The 24,618-nt window shown below is 42.3% G+C and overlaps 1 protein-coding gene across 2 annotated transcripts in view; it reads right to left on the reverse strand.

Moving 5' to 3' along the window:
* The window catches only part of CHFR (checkpoint with forkhead and ring finger domains), a 37,236-nt gene extending 14,328 nt beyond the window's left edge, over window positions 1-22,908 (reverse strand). Inside the window, exons 1-10 of one of the 2 annotated variants that reach the window (XM_074205176.1) lie at window positions 22,760-22,908; window positions 19,583-19,682; window positions 15,317-15,426; window positions 13,370-13,429; window positions 13,021-13,233; window positions 10,397-10,561; window positions 6,456-6,615; window positions 5,684-5,838; window positions 5,420-5,582; window positions 727-869 (exon numbers count right to left, since the gene is read on the reverse strand). In XM_074205176.1, the coding sequence (XP_074061277.1) occupies window positions 727-869; window positions 5,420-5,582; window positions 5,684-5,838; window positions 6,456-6,615; window positions 10,397-10,561; window positions 13,021-13,233; window positions 13,370-13,429; window positions 15,317-15,426; window positions 19,583-19,682; window positions 22,760-22,859 (1,369 nt within the window). In that variant the 5' untranslated portion in view covers window positions 22,860-22,908. Of the gene's footprint in view, window positions 1-726; window positions 870-5,419; window positions 5,583-5,683; window positions 5,839-6,455; window positions 6,616-10,396; window positions 10,565-13,020; window positions 13,234-13,369; window positions 13,430-15,316; window positions 15,427-19,582; window positions 19,683-22,759 lie in introns of both variants that reach the window. The other variant, XM_074205175.1, reaches the window with a different exon arrangement.
* Between the last annotated feature and the right edge of the window lie 1,710 nt (window positions 22,909-24,618).

The raw sequence follows: 24,618 nt of genomic DNA on the forward strand, positions 1-24,618 counted from the left end.
TGAGTCCCAGAAAGGTCAAAACTGGGTTTGGTGGCAGTTCTCTCTTATTCCCCTCATCCCCACCCAAAGGGATTGTGGATTAAACAAAGACCATAGGTTAATTTATATGCCCAAAGCAGATCAGAAACAGCAAACTGGAAGGGATAGGGAGGGACTGTGATGGAAACCACACAACAGCTGTGAGGGGTGAGAGCTGACAAACTGAAGAAAACAGAAAATGAAAAAGCAGACACAGAACTGGGTCAGGTCGTCAAGAGTTGGTTGAATTAGATCCTAGGATTTAGAGCCAGTCTACCCTCTTTATGAAGGCAAAGAAGTATAAAATATATTTTAGAAAGATTTCCATTAAAACTGTCAGACTAAAAAATGTTTTAGAACTTTAAAGGAAAAGCATAATTTTTCTGGAAAATCCACTTTTATGACATCCCCCTCCCTGTGGGCCTCTAGCAGCCCACATTTCTGAACGCTTCCTCCACAACACTGAGGCAGTGTTAGTGTCATTATCCCCATTTTACAGATGAGGAAAATGAAACTCAAAAGGACAAAATGACTTGGCCACAGTCCCACAGCTGACAAATGACCAAGCGGGGACTCAAACCAAGGGCAGTGACTCCAAATCCAGCCCTCTTCTCGCCTCTCATGATACCACAGAAATGGGAGTGTTCCTGCCTCTGCACCAGGGGCAGCACCTTCTGAGCCTCAGGGGGCTCCTCCAATGTCACTCACCTGCAGGAAAGCTGGCGGACGTGGAGGGGGCATCTCCAGGGGCCTCCACGGTGCCTCCTTGGTTCTCGGGCAGCAGGCAGGGGACAGGTTGCACCCCTTGCCTTCTATAACCAGGGCACTGTCGACATATGACATACGGCTGGCTGAAAGACAGACAGCATTCAGTCGACCTCAAGCTCCCCGATCACTGGTGATGAGGGGGATGGAGGAATAAAAACACCTCCAATGACCACCATTCAGAGAAGTCCTGACCTCAATGAACTCTGCCTCTCTCTGGCCTACTCTGCGGAGGATGGAGCATTTGTGAGGGGCTTCTGTAGGACGGTGGAGAAACACTGGTGTTCAAGTCAGAAGACCAGGATTCAAATACCATCTCTGTGACCTTGGGCAAATCTTCACCTCCAGGTACCTCAGCTTCCTGTCTCTAGAGAGGTTTTCTCCATGTCACACCTGCTAACTATGATGGAACCTTCCACACTCCACACGGTTCCATCCTGGGCCCTCTTCGCCCTCTGGACTCCCTTCCTATGTGGTCTCCTGGATAGTCTGACCATCTCTCCTAGGCTATCTCAAAAACTCTAATCTACCTAATAGATATCTAGAAGTAAACGTCCCATAGACACCTGCTACCCAATTCTTACCCTCTCCCTAACTTCTTTCCCTATAAACTGTTGAGGGTCCCTCCACTCTCCATCACCACTATCAAATCAGCTGCTTCAGTTCTGTCTCTTCTACCTTTCTCTCCTTGGATCCTTTCATCATCCTGAAGCAGACTCTCATCACCACAGATGCCTGAAATCTGGTCTTCCTGTCTCCAGTCCATCCTCCATTTGGCTGCCCAAGTGACCTTCCTACAGCACAGGTTGGGCCAGGCCACTCTCTTACTAAGTCAACTCCAGCGACTCTCTATGATGTCTGGAATCAAATGTAATCTCTTGTGTGGCATCTAGAGTCCTTCACATAACTGGCCCCTTCCTACCTTCTTGGTCTTCTTATACCTCCCTTCCTGCTGTTTCTCAATGACCTCAATGACTCAGTGACAAGGGTCTGCTTCCTGTTCCATAAACAAGATACATTATTCCCACTTCTCAGGGAATTTTCATTGGCCATCTCATCCTCATGACAGGAATTCTCTCCCTCCTCATCTGTCTCCTGGCTTCTTTCAGGTCTTGGCTAAAATCTCACCTTTTGCAAGGAGCTTCTTCCAGTCCTTCTTAATCTTAGAGCCTTCCTAAGTGAGATTATCTCCAGTGTATCCTGTCCATATGTGTTTCCACATAACTGCTTTCATGTTGTCTCACCATTAGACAGATTCTAAGCTCCTTGACAGCAGTGCTTTTCTTTGGGTTTCCAGCCCTTATCAGTGCTGGCCCAGAGCAGGTGTTTCCTGACTTGAGGACCCTGAGGACCCTCCCACCTATGATCCCGTGATCCACTGTTTCCCTCTGTATAGAAGTCCTTAGATCCAAACCTAACTAAGTCATGCAACCCCAACCTGAAAAGCTCTGGAAAGGTGGGGTGTCTGGACTTATCATGTATTCTCAGAACAGAACTAACGCTGAAGTCTTGGGGAGCAGGGAGGCAGTTAGGAGCCCACAGACCTGAGTGCTATGGATAGAAATGGACTCTCAGCTGGAGAGGGAGAATCTAAGACGTGTTCTAATTTGTGATGCAGCATGGCTGGGTTGTAAGAAATGATGAGCAGGTTGCTTTAGAATAGCATGGGAAGACTTTCATGACATAATGCAGAGGAAAATGAGCAAAACGTTGTAGACAGGAACAGCAAGACTGAAGACTGAGCTATGAAGGAAGATGCTCTTCACATTCACAACTATATCAAATGTTGGGCTTCTCTAGGGGAGGGAGAAACAAACAACATGGAAGTCCAGGTGGAACAACAACAACAAGAAAGAAATGATTCCTTTTCTGTACCTTGAAATTCAGACCTAGGATAGCAGAGTCTGTACTGGCCCGTCTTTTGGACTTCACATGGAGGTAACATGAAAATCCCATCTGCTTCCTCCTCTGCAACCTTGGTTGGATTTGCCTTCTGCTTCCTGACATCACATCTAAGACCTTTGTTCCTCTACAAGTGGTCATTATCATGTGGTGAATCTTCTCTACTGTAAAATCACTTCTTTCTGTTGCCTCTTGGGGTTCAAGCTCTATTCGATCATTCTTTCTCATGCTTCTCAAATGACACTCTACTTATGGCTGCATTAAAAGTTAACTTCTGATTGTGCTGTTCAAAACCCCCCATTAGCCCATAATTCTCCACTTTCCTTTCTTGTTCTGTCCACACCCAAGGAACACACTAGACACTGAGCAACATCCTAACATACTTTTCATTCCTTATATTTTTGTATCTTGTTTCTTTTGTCCGAAAGGGTCTATCTACTTTAATAGCTCAAAAATCCAATAGTTTCTTTGGCGTGAATTATATTCCCTCTAGGATACAGACTGGAACCCCTTCTTACTAGAGTTGCTGTGGCTGAAAAGTTCTGCAGCCTGTGGCCAGTGGCCATCCTGATAATGAGCCTCCTTGAATTTAACTGACCAAGGAAGAGACATTTAAGTAAAATGCCAGATCTTTCTACATTGGTAGGAACTGCTGGAGTTTGTTTTTTCCTGGGTTTGGCTTGAAGAACTAAGGAGCACATCTTTGCCATGATAGGGCATTACAGGAAGACCTAAGTAGAACAGGCTACCGGATTTTATCATCTTGCCTCCACTGTTTGATTGTAAGGTTCTCAAGGGCACAATGACCTTTTTCCTCCCTAATCACATTTGGTAGCAGAGTATCCAAGATGGCATACTAGACCCTCCAAACTGTCAATGAATAGCCAAATGAACTAACCAATTCCAGCACAGAGACAATTGGTCAGTGTGAAATATTAAAAGACCTAGAACATCAGCAGATCCTTTATGAAGAATTCAAAGGAAGATATAGATATGAACTGCACAGGGTTATATCAATTGAAAGTGCATATATACACTCACAGGTATCACCACAGAACATGGCAAAGCAGCATGAAGTGATATGGATTTCATTAAGATCGAGTTTCCAAGGTTTATGATGCCCAATATGTTTGGTTGGGTCAGGATACCTCAGAATAAATACTACACTGGCTAACTCACTTTGTTATCAATGTTTTCTATTCAAACAGACTGTACTCTTAGGAGGGCAGGATAAAATGAAAGGTTGTCTTGCCTCATCTTCAACATATAGTTACTAATGAATCAAACTGGTTATTCAATACAAGAGGAACTGGCACAAGTTTACAAAAATGTTAAGTCCTAACTCATCAATTTGAGATGCCATGACAATCAAATGAACTGAATTTGAGTGAGGGGGTGCTGTGCTAAGTCACCAGCCTCACTTTCTCTTCCAGAGCCATCTGGGTCTGGTGGCCAGATTTGAATTGGGAGACTAGAGATGGCCCTAGATGTGAGGCAGTCAGGGTTAAGTGACTTGCCCAGGGTCACACAGCTAGTAAGTGTCCAGTATCTAAGGTCACATTTGAACTCAGGTCCTCCTGATTCCAGACCTGTGCTATCATGATGGCTCTATGTATGGCTATTGTACAAGGGCCAGCCTAGCAAGAACCAGAATGGAACATCACCAGGTTAGATTTTAGGAAATGCTTTTTTCAGCCAACTCTCAAAGATTCCTAAAATGAACACAGGTTGAGATCTACACCAGTGGGTCAAGCACTGCATCCACAAAACCCCATAACCTTGAAATAAATATAAAAGTCCTGTACTTGAGGTTCCAAAAGTAAGCTGCCCAAGTCCAGGATGGGAGTGACTTAAGATTTAACAACAACAATAAATAGGTTTTACTTCACCCTAAGTGCAATATGAGTCAAGTGGGTAAAATGATGTCTCAAAAAAATTAATACAATCTTAGGCTGAATTGGCAAAAAAGCATGATGTCCCAAAGCAGACTGTCACACTGCTCACACTGCCAGCATTTGGTGAACTCTGTTCTAGATATCGTATCTTAAAGAGGAATGCTGACAAACTGAAGCTGCAGGACTGGGATGGTGAAGGGTCTGAAAGTGTCCAGTATGATAAAAAGGGAAAAGAACAGGGGGAAGAAAATGTGGGTGAGACATGCTAATCGTCTTTTTATGGGCTTCTCACTGTGATATCCTGGCTGGCTTGAGAGAACAGAATTGGTACCCAAAGGCCCAGTGAATGGAAGTTGTGAGGAAGCAGACTGTGGCTAAACTAAAGAAAAAACTGGACAGAGTGCTCAGATTGACCTGAGTTCAACTCCAGCCTCAGATGTTTACTAGCTGTATGACTTTGGCCAAATCGCTCAACCACAATTTGTTCCAATTTTATGTCTTGCCTTGGAAAGTGGTGGTTGTTTGTCACTGGAAGTTTCTAACAAAGTTAGGATGAGTAGCTGCCAGGGGCTGCTGAGAAGAGGTGCCTGCAACAGGCGGGGGAGAGGGGGGTTGGTTTGTAGAGCTGACCTCAAAGGTTATTTCCAATTCCAATTCTTATTATTTTGTGACTAATTCAAAAAGGAAATGAACAACTTTTTGTGGAAAAAAAAAAAGCAAAACAAAACAAAATAAAAACAACCATATGTCAAAGCCCTTCCCCCCACCCCAATTACTGCTGGTCAGCATGGGGAAGATCACAAAGTCCACTGAGAGTGCCGAGCAGGGAGGGGAGTCACCTGATATCTGAAGAGTCACTGTCCACATCAGACAATTCCAATAGGTCCTCGGAACTTCCTTCTTCATCGGAAAAGGACCTTCTAACTTTTGGCTGCAGCATGTCCTGTGTGATTTTGTTTCTGGCATCCATGCTGCGCACATCCTCTTCACTGCGGCTCTTATCTAGGGTTCAAGAGAAATCTTGCTCAGAGACAAAGGCGGTCCAGATATGCCCACAGAGGCTGGAGTGCCAGACTCCCATGCCTGAGCTGCCCTGCACTTGCCTGGGTGCTGCAGAAGATAGGCCTCCACGAGGTTGTTCAGGATGTGGTTTTTGCAGATGCGTTCTACTGGGCACCGGCAGGTGGGACACAGGGAGGATCGCTCCATCCAACCTGAATAGCAAGCGGCACAGAAGGTGTGCATGCAGGGCTGCAGGCTAAACACAAACACAACAGCTCATTCACACAGGCCAGAGCCTGGCAGGACCATGGCCAACCCCAGCTCTCCTCTACCCTGGCTAGGGGGTCTGAACAGGACCTTTCACCTGGCTGGCCTGCCCCATCTCTAAGGGGTTTGCCCAGAGCTGGGAGCCTCCTGGGGCCCAGGGCCCACCCCAGAACCTAACACAGAGGGGGTCTGCCCACACTCTGTTGGACAGATAAGAAATAATGAGATGCTTATCTAATGAATAGGGTTAAGATTCTCAAACTGATTATTCAATAGAAACACAAAAATATAAGTCCTACTCACCAATTTAAGATGCCATGACAATGAAATGAACTGAATTTGAGTGAGGAGGAGCAGTGCTAAGTCACCAGTCTCACTTTCTCTTCCAGAGCCATCTGAGTCCAGGGGCCAGATTTGAATTAGGAGACTAGAGATGGCCCTGGATGTGAGGCAGCCAGGGTTAAGTGACTTGCCCAGGGTCACACAGCTAGTAAGTGCCCAGTGTCACATTTGAACTCAGGTCCTCCTAATTCCAGACCTCATCCCTGCTGTCCCAGATCCCCTTTCCCCTTTCCCTTTCTTCTCAATGCCACAGTGGCAACCTACCTCACGCAGTCATGCAGTAACTCCTGACAGATGATGCAGGTGAGGGTTTCCTCCATCTTGTCTGGCTTCATACTGGCCGCTTTCACTTCCTCAGGAACAGCCCGGCTGTTCTTACACTGCTCTGCGACAAGCAACTGAAGACTCAGAGGAGTGTCCCCATCTAGAAGAGAGGAAGGGCAGTGAGAGGACACACCTTGACTCCTGGGTGACTGTGTGAGCTGTGCTGACCTGAGGGATCTAAAAAGTCCAGAGAAGAATGTAGGCTGTGGGAGGACTGGAGAGCATGGACACAGGGAAGAGATTTCAAGACAAATGTAAAAAAAAAAAAATCCACAAGAAAAGGAATCCATCAGTGGTGGGGAGCTATGCAAGAAGGCCATGGTAAGGGAGTGGCCATCATGGAGCAGGGTCACCTACAATAATGGGCACTATTCTAGGAGTGAGGCAGAATAGAAAAGGGCCTAGAAGAGAGAGCCCAGAATGGATCCCTGGGAAGTTCTGACTGCATGAAAAATATAGAGAAGACAGACAGACCAGATAGCCAGGGGTCCTGAATCAGAGTAGGAGCACCTAGAGTAAACAGAAAGAGAAGATGGACAGGGGTGGCTAGGTGGCGTAGTGGATAAAGCACCAGCCTTGGAGTCAGGAGTACCTGGGTTCAAATCCAGTCTCAGACACTTAATAATTACCTAGCTGTGTGGCCTTGGGCAAGCCACTTAACCCCATTTGCCTTGCAAAAAAAAAAAACCTAAAAAATAAAAAGAGAAGATGGATAATGAAGAGAGTGAGAGAAATCCTTTTTTGGAACAGGATCCCTCCCCCTGCACAACCACACACCCCTACACACAAAATTTAACAAGGAATGAACAGGCCTAGCTGAAGAGGAGGTGTAAGGGGAATCTAACTAAGAGGGAAAAAAAGTGGGAACAAATGATAAAAGCAGGAGAGGAAAAAGAATCAATAAACAAAACCCTAAAGGGAAAAGCATCAGGGTTAAGGAAAAGAGAGTTAGTGGGGACATGCCACCTTTGAAAAAAAAAAAATAAAGTAGCTGAAGGAATATAATACTTTGTTTATAGCAAAAGAGAGAACTGAAAAGCTTCCACATAGATAAAACATTAAGGCATCATGGAAAAGAAGGGAAATGTTAAAATGGGAAAAATCTTTTTATCAAATTTCCCTGATAATGGTTTGGTATCCAAGAAACAAACAATTACTAAATATTTTCAAGACTAACTCCAACAGATAAATGGTCAAAGGACATAAACAGTTCTCAAAAGAAATTTGAAAATTCACAACCACATGAAAAAATAATCACTAATAATAAGAGATTTGTACATGAAAACAAATCTAAAAATTGGCAAAATGATAATAGTCAAATGTTGGAAGGTTTGTGGGAAGATAGGTATACTAATACATTGTTGTTGGAATAATGGAATAATCATTTTGGAAAAGCAATTTGAAATTACAGAAATAAAGTGAGTAAAATGTCTCTACCCTTTGAACAAGAGACTCTCCTGCAGGGTTTATACCCCAAGGAAGCCACTGATAGATAAAAAGGTCCATCTTTACTCCAAAATATTTATAGTAACTTTTGGTGATAAATAAGAATTGAAAATAAGTTGATGTCCAAAAACTGGGAAATGGCTAAACAAACTGGGGTACATCAATATAATGGAACTTTACTGTACAGTAAGAAATGGTGTGTGCAATGATGCAGAGGAAAGAAGAGCCAAGAAAACTATCAACACAGTTAGCTACAACATAAATGAAAAGAATGATGTGTCCAAAAAAAAGTTAATTTTATGAAATTGTTAAGATTAGGTGGGAGTCAAATGAAGAGATAAGAGTTTCTCAACCCAGACTTTGTGGAGGTTACATACACTTGGGGACTTTCTCAATTTATCAGCTGGACCAAATTTTTCTCCTAACCCTTGAGGGCAGAGACTATCTTTTTTCATATTTGTATTCTTCAACCCAGTGTCAGGCACAGAGCAGGCACTTAATAGATATTTATTATAATTTATATATAATTATATATTATAAATAAACAAATCGATTAATTGAAGAAATAGTAATTGCTTATTGGTAGACCAAGTCAATGAAATAAAAATTAAAATAATACCTAAATTAATCCACTTATTCAGTGACATCCAATAAAACTACCAAAATATATTTTAAAGAGCTAGAAAAAAATTAGTAAAATTCATTTGGAGGAACAAAAGGTCAAAAACATCAAAAGAATCAATTAAAAAAGAAATAAAGGGGATCTCAACTAAACTAAAAAGCCATAATTACATCAAAACAATTTAGTACTGGCTAGTACATAGCTTTAGCTGATCAGTGGAACCGATTAGGTACACAGTTTTCAGAAGCAAATGAGCACAGCAGCTTCAGAACTGATAAACTCAAAAATCCCAAAAAAGGAGGGCAAGAACTCACTGTTTGACAAAAACAACTCAGAAAACTGGAAATCAGTCTGACAGAAACTAGGCATATACCATATCTCACATTTTATACCAAAATAAACTCAAAATTTTTGAGTCCCTGATTTAGACATAAAGGTTAACATCATAAATAAATTAAAGGAGCATGGAAGAAAATACTGGTCAGATGTGAGGATAGGGAAGAGTCCATGACCAAACAAGATATAAAGAGGTTGATTTAAAAGTGATCAAATAGGCAACTTTCATTACATTAAATTAAAAAGTTTGTGTATGTGCAAAACCAATTTAGTTAAAATTAGAAGAAGGAAACTGGAGAAAATCTTTGTAGCAAATCTCTCTGAAAAAAGGTCTCATTTCTAAGATACATAGGGAACTGAGTCAAATTAACAATAAAGGGCTATTTGCCAATTAATTAACAGTCAAAGGATATGAATAGGTAGTTTTCAGAAGAAAAAATTCAAGTTATCAATAGCCATTAATTGGGGAAAACCTGAGCAAGTTAAGTTTTATCAATGTGAGGAATTTCTATTATGCTGTAAGAAATGATGAGGGACTTACTTTCAGGAAAACTTTGGGAAGATCCATATGGACTAATGTAGTATGAGAATGAGAACATTTTCTTCAATAACAACAATATCATAAAGACAAACAACTTTGAAAGACTTAAGAATTCTGATCACTATAGTGAACAATCAGAATTCCAGAGGATTCATGATGAAGCATTCTACCTGTCTCCAGAGAGTGGTGGGGGACTCAGAGAGCAGATAAAGACATTTTATTTTGTTTTATACATGGCCAATGTGGGAAACTCTTTTGCTTGGTTGCAAACGTTTTTCATGCTTTTTCAATGGAAGTAATGTGAGGGGGAAGATTGATGGCAGAGAATGCAGACCTAAAAATAAATAAAACTAAATTAAAAGTGAAAAACAAGCATTTTGAGAAGAAAAATAAGACCTTTCTATTTAAAAATGTTTCCAATAGTATTATCAACATCAACAAAAAACTGGAAATAGCTTAAGTATTCAATGATTAAGAAATGAACAAACATGAATTGACGGAATTATGTCAGAAGAAATAACTAATATGAAAACTAGAATAAAGTAACTTAGTAGGTACTTAATTAAAAACTTGTTGAACTGAATATAATAAAATGTGGGAAGATTTCTGTCAAGTGACTAAAAATAATGAAAGCAGAACTATAATAATAATATACACATGACTGCAACTCTGTAAACAATATAGATGCTAAATATTAACAAAACCTAGAAAAATAAAAAGAAAAAAGTTTCAGAAGCCACAGAAGAAAACAAGACTTTTTTCCATTTTGTTTAAAATAATACACACATTAAAAATTGCTTAAGACTAGAACTAAAGATCATTTTAGTTTCATGTCCAATCTTTTTTTTATTCTTATTTAAATAGCTGAATGTATTTGTTGATGATTAATAGAATAAGTCTATAATAATATAAAAAACCAAAATGTGATCTCCTAACCTCCTTTCATTTTCTTTTTAGCAGGTCCCAAGTCTTCCCAATCCTGAGGTTTGGACAGAAAAGCTGAAGTGCCCTCTTTGTCCAGGGGAGTTGATAAGAAGCTGGAGGTTTCATCATGTGTAGGAAACTGACAGTGAGCTTCAGGTGATGTGCTTACACACCTGGCTTCTAGGAAAGAGGAAGAATAGAGCAAACGAAGACAAATCAGGAAGAATCATTTTACATGAACTACTATACCCAAGAGCCCAAAAGGGACATGTTTGCTCTAATCTGGCCAGCTGCCAGGTATTTCTGGCCCTCAGATCAGAGACAGAGGCCTTAGGGATCATGTGGCCCAAACCAGGGTAGGAAACAAGCTGTACTGACAGATGTAGCTCACACACACTAATTAAAAAAACTAGTTATGAATACCAAATATATTCCACAAAAGCATGCACACACATATAAGCACATTCATGGGATGCTCCTTAGTTGAAAGCTATCTGCTGGGGTCGAATAAAAGCAAGTCAGAAAGGTAGGATTGCTACTTTCTATGCAAATTTAAAAGAGAGTCGGAACAGCTGGATAAAAGTTTCTTAACTGGTTCTTTTTGCAACATAAGATAGAGGATATGTTGGAAAATCACCTCCAGAAGCTACATTTGTTCTGTGAATTTCAGACTTGGTCAGTGATATTTTTCAGACAGTCACATCTTATCAGGAATTGTGCTGAATTGCAAAACTGAACTCAATGAATTACCTGGCATAGCGTCATTAGGGCACTCAACTTTTGAGTTAGAAGACTGGATTAAAATCCCTGATCGTTCTTTTATTATCTGTTCCCTGATCTTTTTTTTTTAAACTATCTGTGTAACCTTGAGCAAATTAATTAGCTTCTTTTAACTTCAACTTCTTTAACTAGAAAATGGAAATAACAGATCTATCCACTTCAGAGATCTGTTAGGAGGGAAAATGAACACAAGCAATTATTACCTTAATATTTTAACATAAGACTGCATTTGATCAAAACAAGTCTACTACAAAATTAGTCATCTTGACTTGGAGGCCCATTCTATCTCAGACAATAATTATCAGTGGAATCAAGGACACATTGTTCAAACTGTTTCATCCATATAAAATGGAATAACATTAGCACCGCCTGTCTTATAGAGATGTATGATGCTTGTTGAAGCATTATATTTTAAAAATTATTATTATTATTATTATTACTCTCATGGATCAAGCAAATGTCAAAAGCCGACTGACATCAGAAAGAACAAAAGCTCACTTTGATGAGTTCTGTATTTCACCACAGAACGGCTCTTTGGGTCACACATCCAGTAAGTACTATGTGTTCAACACCATAAAAAGATCTATGGAGGACACAAAAGAAGAGCATGGGGAAAGTGAAAATTTCCAAGAGACAGAGTTTCTGAGTAAATTGTAATCAATTTTATTAAGTACAGCTAGCAAGTAGTCAACAAAATGGGCTCATTTGTTTCTCTGGGTATCAAGTAGTCCTAACCTGTGGAACCTTCAAGACTTCTAAAGTCTTTGTTTTGGGTTTATGTTTTTTTTGCAGGGCAAATGGGTTAAGTGACTTGTCCAATATCACACAGCTGGGCCATTATTAAGTGTCCAAGTCCAGATTTGAACTCAGGTCCTCCAGGCTCCAAGGCCAGTGCTCTATCCACTGACCACCTAGCTGCCCCAAGACTTCTGGGGGTGCACCTGAGGGCGGAAATCACTTCTGGTTAACAAGTAACGAGAGAATGAATGCTGTAATGAGAAACTTATTCTAATGATCACCCAGTTTGGGCCAAAGAGACTTCTCTATCCTCATATCATCCTGTCTAAGATAACCTGGACCAAAGAGGAAATCCACTTCTACACACTCTTGTCTAATTTCAACACAATGGGCTGGAATTCACCAGTTCACCTAAACTAAAATTTCTCTACTTTTGGATTAAATCTAAACTTCCCCAGTTGAGTGCTTCTTCCAGGGCTGTCTGAATAGCTAAGAGAAGTTGATTTCTAAAAGAGAAAAAGTAGGGGGAAAATTTTTAGTCCTAATTTATTAACTGGCTATTAACATAGGAAAGAAATAATTATTTCTCTAAAGGGAAACGTGTTTCTTGTCTTGTAGAGGCTTAGAATTCAAGGCCATCCATAAACATTACCACCATGTATAAAGCAAAGCGAAACTGAAACTGTTCTAAACCTGAGCAGCCCCACTGAGTTGCTCCAGGTTCCTCAGACAAGACAGTCCATTTTCGTCCATCTTCTCTGTGAGACACATGGTGTATTGTCTCCCCTCCACCTCAAAGGAAGAATGGGCCTCTTTCTTAGCAGTATAACCATTATGACAAATCAAGGGTATCCCAAAGGTCTTGGTAGAGTCGTAAACTATTAAAACTTTTTTGGGACATCCTGTACATAGACAGAGCCTGTGAATCTCAAGCAGCTTAAATTCCAGGAGCATTTCACTGCCCACAGAGGAAAAAAAAAACACATGTCTTAAAAGGTTGGAGGGTGAGAATGATGCCTAACAATACCTTCACCTGCTCAGAAAAATCCTTCATGATAGGGGAGATGTTAGGTGATGCCATTGGTATGCCCCCAATCCCCCCCAAATCAAGAGCTCACCACCAGGTCTAGAAGGGTGCTCCCGCTCAGCAGGAGCAGACTCCAGGAGAGAGGTAGAGGATGGATTAAAGAGGTCAGACGTAGATGTAGATGGCTGTGGTTCCTCAAAGCAAGACTGATCATTGGGCAAGGAGGGCATGACCTGGGTATCATCATTTTCTTCTGAACCTGAGGTATCTTTGGTCACGTTGCACACATTTTCTCCAGTCGCCTCTGTAACCAGAAGAAACCATGTGGAGGAGTCAGGCACAAAAGGCTGCAACTTCAGTCAAATGATGATTTGAAAGAATTCTACAGAGATGAAGCTTCCAAGCTTTTCACCCCGTCTTCTTTTTCAAGTTTTACTTACCAATGAGTTCTGGGGAGATGCCTGGCTTTGCTTTCAAAGATTCATAGAGATATGCAACATCTAAAAAAGAGAAGAAATGGTCAGAAAGTACTAGAAAAAGTCTGGAAAAAAACCAATTTTTAGAGGGAAAAGTTAATCATTTTCCTCTCTGCTTTCTACCCCCCCTTTTTTTTTGTCAAGGCAGTGGGATTAAGTGATTTACCCAAGGTCACATGAGACCAGATTTGAACTCAGGTCCTCCTGACTCCAGGGCTAGTGTTCTATCCACTGCGCCACCTAGCTGCCCCTGCTTCCTACCTCTTTCAAAGCCCCACCAAATTTTCCAATCTAGGAGTTATTGTAAATTGCTATATTTATTGTTAAATTTTCAATTTCCAGGAAAGAAGACTTTCAGAGATCATTTCCAAACCAGATTTCTGCCTCTGTCAAAATTCAAAAGATATGAAGCCAAAAAACCAAAACATCCCAAATCATCTAGGCTATATCAATTGCAAAGAATGAGCCAGAGGCTAGTATGGATGGAATTAGAATAGGAGAAGATAGACAGTGGTGAGATCAAAAACACCCATGGCTACTGGTATTGCACAAATGTAGGCCTTGGTGGCAAAAGGAGGGTCACTGTACAGTGGAATGATTTGTTTCCCAAGGGACTCCCTGGACTCTTCCCCAAGAATATACTGCAGGGACCCTGAGCTCCCCACCAGTTCTGCCTTGGCACCTATGGGTGATTATACCTTCCCAGCATTCTGTCCCCTAATTAGAAGCTCTTGGACTGTCATGATCTTTTCCTTTATAATCCCCAGTGCTGAGCATGTGGTAAGAACCAGTCAGTCAATCCCCACTGGTTAGGAGCTTACTCTGAGCCAGGTCCCACCCTTGAGGAACTCCTAATCTAATGGGGGAAACAGGAAGGGATAAAGATGGAGGGAAGGTACTAAGCTGAAAGAGGCCTAGGAAAGGTTTCATGCTGAAGAGTCTTGAGTTGAGGCTTGACAGATGCCAGGCAATGGAGAGGAGGAAGGATAGGGAGAGAGTCAAAGAAAATGCTTGGAGCTGAGAGATGGGAGGACCAGTCAGGAGGCCAGGTCCCTAGATCACAGAGTAGAGGGGTGGCAGAGCAAAGTCTGAACCAGAGTTTGAACCAAGGCCTTCTGACTCTAAACCCAAAGTTCTATTTCACCACATCTGGGAGGGATAATGGGAGGTTCATTTCTTGGTCTTTATAGGTCATATTCCCTTTAACGAGCCTCTGAATCATTTTGGATTTATAATATTATTAAACAGATTCAGCTTGTGGCCCATTAGAATTCCTGAGATCATCATCTTTTGGACTCATGCCTAACTAGTCCTTTTCCTTTTAATATATGTTTCTGTTGTCCCCACAAGTAATATCTTGTGCTTGTACCTATTGGGATATATTTCTTTGGGGGAACCATTTACCAAAATCTACAAGTCACATATATTTTATACTTATTTTAGAGAGTATCATCAAGTCTAGTTATCAGGTAGTATAAATTCATAGATCTGATCATCAGGGCCTCTATTCTCTTCTCCAGGGAGCCAATAAAATAGTGACTGAATTAAGACCGGTTGCTGAAGCACACCACCTAATAGATCTAATAGATTAAAGTCAAATTAGTTTTAACTCTCTTTTGGGCCTAAATTTCAACTGGTCAAGATCACCTTTCCTAAAGAGAGAGCAAAGAATCACAAAAAGTGCCCAAGGTCACCAAAGCAGAGCAAGAACTAGATCTCAGAGTCCCTGGTGCCAAGGAGTTCAGGAGCACTACCATGTTGAAGAAACGCTATTAATGGCTGGCTGCCGACATGGTTGGACAATGCAGAGTGTGACTCGTGTCTTGGCTGCCTTTGGGTCCCTCCTTAGCCATCCCTGCCACAGGATCAGCCCCCTGGCTCCAAGGCTTCCCTGAAGCACAATTCCCTTACTGTGCTCTGGCTCGTTCTTCCTGTAAACCACATAGATGACATCTCCTGTGTGTAAAGCATATGACTGCTTCTTCACAATCCTCACTTTATTAATTACTGTTCCATTAGTGCTGTAATGAGAATAAAAATACCATTAGAGAAACATCAAAAACCAATATGAAGGTTACATTTGGGAATTAAATTTTGTGATGCAAGCTGTCAACTGGCATTCCTAGTTACACTAGAAAATTAAAACAACATAAATGAGTTTTTTTGGCCATTTAAATTTAAATTTTTTTTGGAATTACAGGTAAAGAGAGTTTTCAACATTTTCTGTAAATTATAAATTGTAAATTTTGAGTTCTACATTTTTCTCCCTCCCCATGACAGCGAGTAATCTGATATAGTTTTACAAAAAGTGAATAGTTTATAGGTTACAAACCAATACCTGGAGAAATCATATATGTAGTATTTCCTTTTTTTTAGGTTTGTTTTTTTTGCAAGGCAAACAGGGTTAAGTGGCTTGCCCAAGGCCACACAGCTAGGTAATTAAGTGTCTGAGACCAGATTTGAACCCAGGTACTCCTGACTCCAGGGCTGGTGCTTTATCCACTACACCACCTAGCCACCCCTATGTAGTATTTCCTAACTACTTTCTTGAAAACATTTTTTTGCTATTCTTCTATTACTGACTCTCCATAGCCAAAATAAACCTATCAATTCAAAATGTCAACTTCCTCAAAACTCTTACCCTCCTCTACCTTTCTTCCTGCCCAGCTGATAAAGCAGACATTGGGGATGAACCCTCCCTCATCAGTTTGAGCTTTTCTGCTTCTGATCTTTTCCTGGCCCTCCTTGCAAAACCATCTCCTCCCCCTTTCAACAGGCTCAGCACAAATGTCCTTCTGAATGGAGGTAGCTAACCTTGAGGTAGGTTATCAATGGAGGACACAGAGAAAAGATTTTTAAAAAAGTGTCCCTGTCCTCAATGAGTTCACACTTTAATGGGGGAGACAACATGGACATAAGAGTCATATCAGCACTCTCTAAAGAGCAGATGCAAGGAAAGTGACTGAGGAAACTGAGAGACAGAGGCTTACATAGCCTGCCCAGTCACACAGCAGGGGAGGAGCAGAGCTGGACAAGTGGCCAGGCTCTGGCAGCCTGCTCTTTGGTGTTCTCTGCACCCCAGTGACACATGGTGAGGTTTTTGGGAAGGATGACCTGACAGCTGGTTTGAAGCAGGGAGATGACTTAGGAAATGATAATACAAATCCAGCTAAGATAAAATGGGGTCTGGATGAGGGCAGGAGCTTCAGGAGTAGAAGGGATTTAATAACCAAGAGGGACTGTGTGGATAAAATCAAGAGGCCAGGCCAACTATTTGGATTCCCAGAGGAGAAAGAAACTTTGGCTGACCAGGAGACAAGAACAATGGAGACAGCAGCCTGGCCCCCCACCAGAGAAGTGGGTTCTCTCCAAGTACACTGTAAACATTCTTCTCTGACCTGAGTCCTGTGCCACCCCCCCTCAGTCTGAGTGGTGGGTTACCCATCAGGATGGTGTCTTGTTGCTCCTCTGAGGAGCAGGCACACACATGGAGAGAAGTAAGGACAATTCTTACCTTGCCAGAGCTCTCCAAGTCATAGCTAATGTCCTGTCACCAAACAGCCGAGAAATCAATGGAAGTTTTCCCTTTCCTCCCCAGCTGTGCTTCCTGCTTGGCACCCTTCACACCACATATTGCTCATCATAGGCAATCTCAGGGACTGGGTGATGCTGACAGAGCCCTGGACTTTCTGAAGGCAGTTACTTCAAAGCCAGTTTCTGAGCTAAGCCAATACAATAAAAATGGCAATACTCCCTACAGTAATTTACTTTTTCAGTGCCATGACAAACTACCAAAGGATTACTCTATTAAGTTAGAAAAAAATAATTAACAAAATTTATCTAGAGGAACAAAAGATAAAAAATTTCAAGAGAAAAAAAAAGAAAAAACTGGGTCTAGCATTACTAAAATTCAAATTACACTGCAGGCAAGGAGCTGGTGCAGTGGGTAGAGTGAGAGGCCCTGAGTCAAGAAGAGAAGTTCAAATCCAGCCTCAGCTTCCTCTTCTGTAAAATGGGGAGAATCACAGCATCTCCCTCATAAATTTATTGTAAGGATCAAATAAGGTAATATTTCTAAAGTGCTTAGTGCAGTGACAGAAACACAGGAGGTGTTATAGAAAAATCAGCTAGTAATAGCTAAAATTATGTTAAAAGTTATAATCATCAAAATAATCTGGTCCTAGATAAGAAATAAGAATGGCCTATCAATAGAACAGATTAGGGACATCTGAGTCAAAAGCAAATGAGCAAAATAACCTAGTGTTTGATAAACCCAAAGATCCTGGCAATGAGGAGCAAGAACTCACTGCAACAAAAACTGCTGGGGAACAGGAATGTCATCTGGTAGAAACTAGAGATGGACCCATGTTACCTACCATATAAACTCAAAAGTTATGCTTGAAACAGGTAGATGACTTATACATACAAAATGATAATATAAAGCAAATAAGTGGAGCGAAGAAAAAATTACCTCTCAGATCTATAGAGCGAGGATAAATTAGAAAATGGTCATAAAATTTTAAAGTTTTTGCACAAAACCAATTTGTGCAAATGAGGAGCTAATATAGAATTTTGTTTTATATGACTCTGTCTCCTCAATGGTTCTCATATTACTTGTTTTCTCAATGGGGGAAGAGTGGGAGGGAAAGAATTTGAAACTCAAAATAAAAATAGTGAATGTTAAAATTAGAAGAAAAGAAGGAAGCTGGGGGAAAAGTCTTTGCAGCAAATTTCTCTGAGAAAGTTCTCATTTTTAAGATATTAAGGAACTGAGTCAAATTTACAAGGTTAAAAGATATGTTGAAGCCATTTTCAGAAGGAATCCAAGCCAAATCAATAGACTTATGAAAAAAATGCTCTAAATTATGAATAATTAGAAAAATACAAATTAAAACTACTGTGAGGTACTATCTCACACCTATCAGATTAGCTAAAGTGAAAAAAAGGAAAATGACAAATGCTGGAAGGGATGTGGGAAAACTGGTAATTTACTGTTCTGCTGGTGGAGCTGTGAACTGGTCCAATCATTCTGGAAAACAACTGCATCTATGTCTGAAAAGCTGAGGTGTTAAAAAAAACCGTGCCTATCCTTTGTTTTTTTTTTAATTTTAATAGTATTTCATTTTCTTACAATCACATATAGTTTTCAACACTCAATTTTATAAAATTTTGAGTTACAAATTTTTCTTCCTTCTTCCCTCCCCACCAAGATAGCAAGCAATCTGATATAGATTATACAAGCACAACAATGTTACACTTAGTTCCATATTAGTCATGTTGTAAGAGAATCATAACAAAAGGGAAAAACCACTGGCAAGAAAAAACAAAAGACAAATTAAAAAAAAATAAAATAATTTGTTTTGATCTGCACCCAGACTCCAATGTTCTTTCTCTGAATGAGTATGGCATTTTCCATTACAAGTTTTTTAGAATAGTCTTTGATGACTGTATGGCTCAGAAAAAGTCTATCACAGTTGATCAACACACAATGTTTGTGCATATCCTTTGACCCAGTTCTATAAAGAGATCTCTATAAAGAGATCAAATAAAGAGAAAATGGTTTTGTATATAGAAAAATATTTATAGTGACTCCTTTGGTGGTGACAAAGAACAGGAAACCAAAGGGATGCCCTTCAACTGGGAATAGACAGTACTCTGGTGTCACTGACTATATACAGAGTCAAACACTATAGTGTGGGTAAAGAGAATAATGCAAAATAAGGTTGTAAAGAGGGGATTGGGAGTCAAACTGTGAAGGAATCAAAATTCCTCAGTTAAGGCATTTGCCTTTTATCCTGTGCACAACAGTGTCTCTGAAAGCTTTTGAGTAGCAATGACAGGGCTAGATCTATGCTTCCTTAAAAAGCTCCACTGGAATCCTTGCAATCAATATTTCTGATAGAATTTTTGTTTTAAGGCACCTGCCAGGCCCCAAAGCTTCATGACTGCCCTCATCCTGAAAGTTCACTTCATAAACCATATGAAATAGGCATTATATGATAGGACAAAAAAATTTTACTCTCAGAAGATAAATCAGAAGTCCTCTAAATAAGAAATTACAGAATTCCCTTTCCGTTCTTAATGTCCACACAGAGTGCACCCATTTTTAAACTATACCCTAGAACCTACACTGGTAAAATAGGCTAAGAGTTTTTGGGGGGGGGGGGTGGAGCTCACCTGGTATCCTCTAGAGAAACCTGACCAGATTCTTCATCCACCACTATTTTACAATGATCTCCAGACACCAATTTATTGCCAGGGAATGAAAGGTCACAACCTGCAATAAAAATTTTTAGGGGTCAGAGGAAAGTTGTGTTCACCATTAATTATAAAAGAATAATTTAAAGTTTTCGCACAAAACCAATTTTTTGGTTGTCTTAGTTGAGGTAGGTGAGTCTAAAGCAATGGGATTTAGGAAAACCTTTTTATTCAAACCAAACAGTTCATAGTAAAGTAAAAAAAGTAAAAAAGTTTAGTGTTATTTAGTTTTTTAAGCTAGCCTTGAATTTTTTACTTCTGGTTTAAAACCCCAAATTTTAACTCTATTAAATCCAGCTATAACAAAATGATCACATAAAATTCAAACCAGTTAATGAACATAAAACTGTTAAAAAATTAAGATAAACCATAATAAATATTCAACTTTTCTAGGGCCAATCAATATTCAACAAATTTTTCCCTTTAAAATGTTAAGACAAAGTTAGATTATTTTCTTTTTTTTTTTAGATTTTTTTTTCAAGGCAATGGGGCTAAGTGGCTTGATCAAGGCCACACGGCTAGGTAATTATTAAGTGTCTGAGGCCAGATTTGAACCCAGGTACTCCTGACTCCAAGGCTGGTGTTCTATTCACTGTGCCACCTAGCTGCCCCTTAAAGTTTGATTATTTTCGAAGAAAATGCGAGACTGATTTTGAAGTTATTTGGAAATGGGGCTGAACACAACTCAAAATTCTACCAGTCACCTTTCTAAGTCAGTCCCTAAACATATCTCAAGAAGAGAGCTTGTCTATCACACCGCCCTTATGAGGACGGCAGGCAGTTCAACTGATGTCCTACTTTTGTCCCTTCCTCTCCTTCAGACAACAAGTTATATGTGGGAAGAGCACTGGGTTTAGGGAGTTCAAAACTTGTCCCTTTGAAGCAGACGGGTCACCTGGTGGTTTTCTGACAATGCCATGTCAAGTCAAGAGAAATGTGGTCATTCCCCAAGAGGACTACAAGTCTTCAGAGGTTAGTTAGGACTCCATCACAAACTTACCATCCCTGGTATGCTCTGCAGGGATCTAGTATTTGGCTGTATCACATGAACAATGATTCACTGTGAATTCAACTTCCTCTAGATCCTAGGTTTCTCACACTCTCGTCTCATATATTCAATCAATAGCCAGCACTGCTGTTTCTCTCTTGATCTTTTTTCATCTGCCTTCTTTTCTCCAAGCATCCAACCACTACCTGCCTTCAGGACTTCTCACTCTTCACCTCACTACAACGAGCTCCTAAGGGGTTGTCCTGCTTTATGGTCTTTCCCTTTTCCAATTTATCCTTCACTCAGTTGTCAAAGTAAGCAGAGATAAGTACTCCCTCCTCAATTAATTGCAATGATTTCCTGTTGCCTCTTGGATAAACTGGTCCAATGAACTTTTAAAGTCCTAAGACAATGGTGTCAACTCAAATAGAAAACCATGAATACACATCATCTATGTTCTATTGAATTTTTATTTTGTTAAATATTTTCCCAAGTACTTTTTTTTTAATGTTTTTGCAAGGCAATGGGGTTAAGTGGCTTGCCCAAGGCCACACAGCTAGGTCATTATTAAGTGTCTGAGTGTGGATTTGAATCCAGGTCCTCCTGACTCCAGGGCCGGTGCTTTATCCACTGTGCCACCTAGCTGCCCCCCGCCCAAGTACTTTTTAATCTGGTTCTGCTGGCCCAGGCAGAGTTTGGCAGAGTCTGCCCTGCAAGACCCGGCCCCACCCTATCTTTCCAGTGTCCTGGGCTATCCCAAGAACCAGTTAAACTGGCACACAAGCTTCTACCTCTCATAGATGTACTTTGGCCCTGGGTGTCCTCATCTAGAAAAGGCTTCCTTCTGACCTAGGCCTGTCTGTCTGTCTGTCTGTCTGTCTCCTTTTAAGTAGCAGCTCAAGCATCATCTTCTGCATGGAATCTTTCTTGATCTTCTCAGCTATTTATGTTTTCCCTCCCCAATTCCCTTACATTTAATTTTCTATTTATTCCAAATGTGTTCTTGTTTCCCTTGCTAGAATGTAGGCTTCTTGCAAGTAGAGATATTTAGCAATAAATACTTGTGATTGGTGAGTGATGATTCTGTAATCACTGTCATTGGCCTATGGTTTATTGGTTAAGATATTGGAAGCAGGGGCGGCTAGGTGGTGCAGCACCGGCCCTGGAGTCAGGAGTAGCCGAGTTCAAATCCGGCCTCAGACACTTAATAATGACCTAGTCCTGTGCCCACTTAACCCCACGGCCTTGCAAAAAACTAAAAAAAAAAAAAAAAAGACGTTGGGAGCAATGGATTTCGGAAGACTAGTTAACTAGGCTGAATGTTTAAGGGGACAAACTTCCTCCTTCACACCTAACCCAGGGGTGCCAATGGCTCAGCTTCCTCATCTTCCTGCTTCCGGTAGCCTGGCATTCTCCTCCGGCAGTTGCTTCTTTACAGACTTAGAGCCCGACCTGGGGATTCCTGGGCAGCGGGTGCTTTCATGCATCACACTGGCACCAGCAATTCCCAACACACAGTTTCACTGGTCCGCGAGTGAACTCCCTGTCAATCGGGGAGGAGCATGAGAGGCCAAAGTGGGAGAACTATTTATTTCATTTCTTTTTAAGTTTTTGCCAGGCAGCGGGGCTGAGGCTTGCCGGGGCCACGCAGCGAGGCCGTAATGAAGTGCCCGAGGCCGGATTTGCCTCCAGGGCCGGCGCCCTCCCCGTGCCCTCCCCGGGCCGGCGCCCTCCCCGTGCCCTCCCCGGTGCCCTCCCCGGGCCGGCGCCCTCCCCGGTGCCCTCCCCGGGCCGGCGCCCTCCCCGGTGCCCTCCCCGGGCCGGCGCCCTCCCCGGTGCCCTCCCCGGGCCGGCGCCCTCCCCGGTGCCCTCCCCGGGCCGGCGCCCTCCCCGGGCCGGGTTTGAGCCGCCACGCAGGTGCGGACGCGGCGGCCGGACGCGCGGCTTCCCGGCCCTGCTCCGGCGCGGGCCCCCCTTGCCCTCGGCTCTCCCGGGCCGCTGCCCCGCTCCTTTGCGGCTCGTGCGCCCCGACGCGCGCCCGGAGGCCGGAGGGCCGCCGTGTGCGCCGCTGCGGGCGGGCGGAGGCGGCTGCCCGCGCCCGGCCTCACCTCTCCGGCGGCCCACCGTGCACTCCTTCTTCCGCAGCAGCACCGGGGACTCGCCCTCGGCGGCGCCCAGGCGGATCAGCCGCCCCCAGGGCCGCTCCATGGGGCTCCGCTCCGGCCGCGGCCGCGCCGCCAGCCCCGGCTCCGGCCCCGGCCCGGCCTCGCTGCGCCGAGGCTGCGTCGGGGAGGGCGGCTGCGTCTGCGCCTGCGCCTGCGCCGGGCGGCGCGCCTGCGCCCCGGGCTCGGGCCGGCGGGCCGCTTCGGGGCTCCCGCCGGGCCCGGGCGGCGCGGCCTGCGCTTCGGGCCCGGGCTCTGGCCGCTCCGCGGGCCGCGGACATCGCCGGCCCCTCAGCGGATGCGCTCCGGCCGCGCTCGGCGGCCCTCGCCCTCCGGAGGCCGAAAGGGAGCGCGGCGGCTGGAAGGCCTCGGAGACGGCCATAGAGACGAGCGGCCGGGAGGCGGGGAGTCCGGGCGGAAGGGGGCGCGGGGCGCCATCTTTGTTCCGGGCAAGCCTCTTCCTCGCTTTGTTCGCCGGGCTCCACCGCGCTGAAGCCGTGGCGGCGGCCATTTTGGATGGGGGCAGAGCCCTTCTGTCCCCCCCCACCCCGGAGCCCAAAGCACAGGCCCGGGAGCCACGGACAAAGTTCATGACCATCTGCCCCATCCGGCCCCACCGGCCTACCTCCCCGGGCTTCTTGTAGTCGTTGTATTATAGATGACAATAGAGCGTGCAAATTGTGTATGAAATAGCGGCATAGAATTACCGCAAATTATATGTAGGTGTGGAGAATTATGCATCACGTTATATAGAATGCATAATTAAAGCTAAAAATACAGTCAATATAATAAAATGTAATCATATAGCATGAATATGCTATGTAATCATTCATTGTATATTATGATTAGTATTACAACAATTACATAAATATATAATTATCCCCACACATAATTATATATAATAATATTAGTACATAATGGAGAAATTATATTGGTGATATATTATTATAGAATATGTAATTATATAATTAATGTTATCTAACACAATTTTGTAATAATAATGATATGATTAATATTAAAATTTATTGTCTGATTAGGCACTTTGAGACTACAAAGAAAAACAAAACATACCCACTCCCAAATAGCTTCCATTCTAATAGAGGAGATATATGTAAATAACATGTGCAAATAAGTTTTCTCTCACACACTCTCTCTCTCTCTCTACATTATATATATACACATGTATATATAGCTTATTTGTACATGTTATATATATCTATATATCTATATATTTCTTACAGCTTATTTGTACATGTTTTATCTATATAGATATATGATAAATTGGAGAAAATCAACAGAGGAAAGGCACTAGAATTAAGAAAGCTTGAGAAAGACTTCCTGTACAAAGTGGGAAAGGTGAGAGGTGGGAGGTTATAAAAGACTTTAAATGCCAAACAGAATCTTACATTTGATCCCGAAAGTGTCAAGGAGCCCTATTATTACTGCATGGGGGGTAAGATGGTGAGGCCTGTACTTCAGGAAGATCACTAGACTGGGGAGAGAATTGTATGTCAGGGAGACTCACCAGCTATTCCAATAATCCAGGGGCAGTCTAGCCTAGCTAAACTAGACTTCTATTTTTCCTCTTATAAGACATTCTGCCTCCTATCTCCCTGCCTTTGTAAAAGCTGCCCTTGTCACCCCCCTACTCAATAAACTCCACTGTAGCTCCCTGTTGCCTTCTAGATCAAACACAAAATTGCTCCGTCATTCAGATCTTTATAACCTAGCCACCTCTTACCTTTCCAGTCTTCTTGCACCTTACTCCCCCATATGTATTCCATGCATTTCTTAGAGACCAACTT

This window comes from Macrotis lagotis, chromosome X (genome assembly GCF_037893015.1).
Source record: "Macrotis lagotis isolate mMagLag1 chromosome X, bilby.v1.9.chrom.fasta, whole genome shotgun sequence".
NCBI classification, from domain to species: Eukaryota; Metazoa; Chordata; class Mammalia; order Peramelemorphia; family Peramelidae; genus Macrotis; species Macrotis lagotis.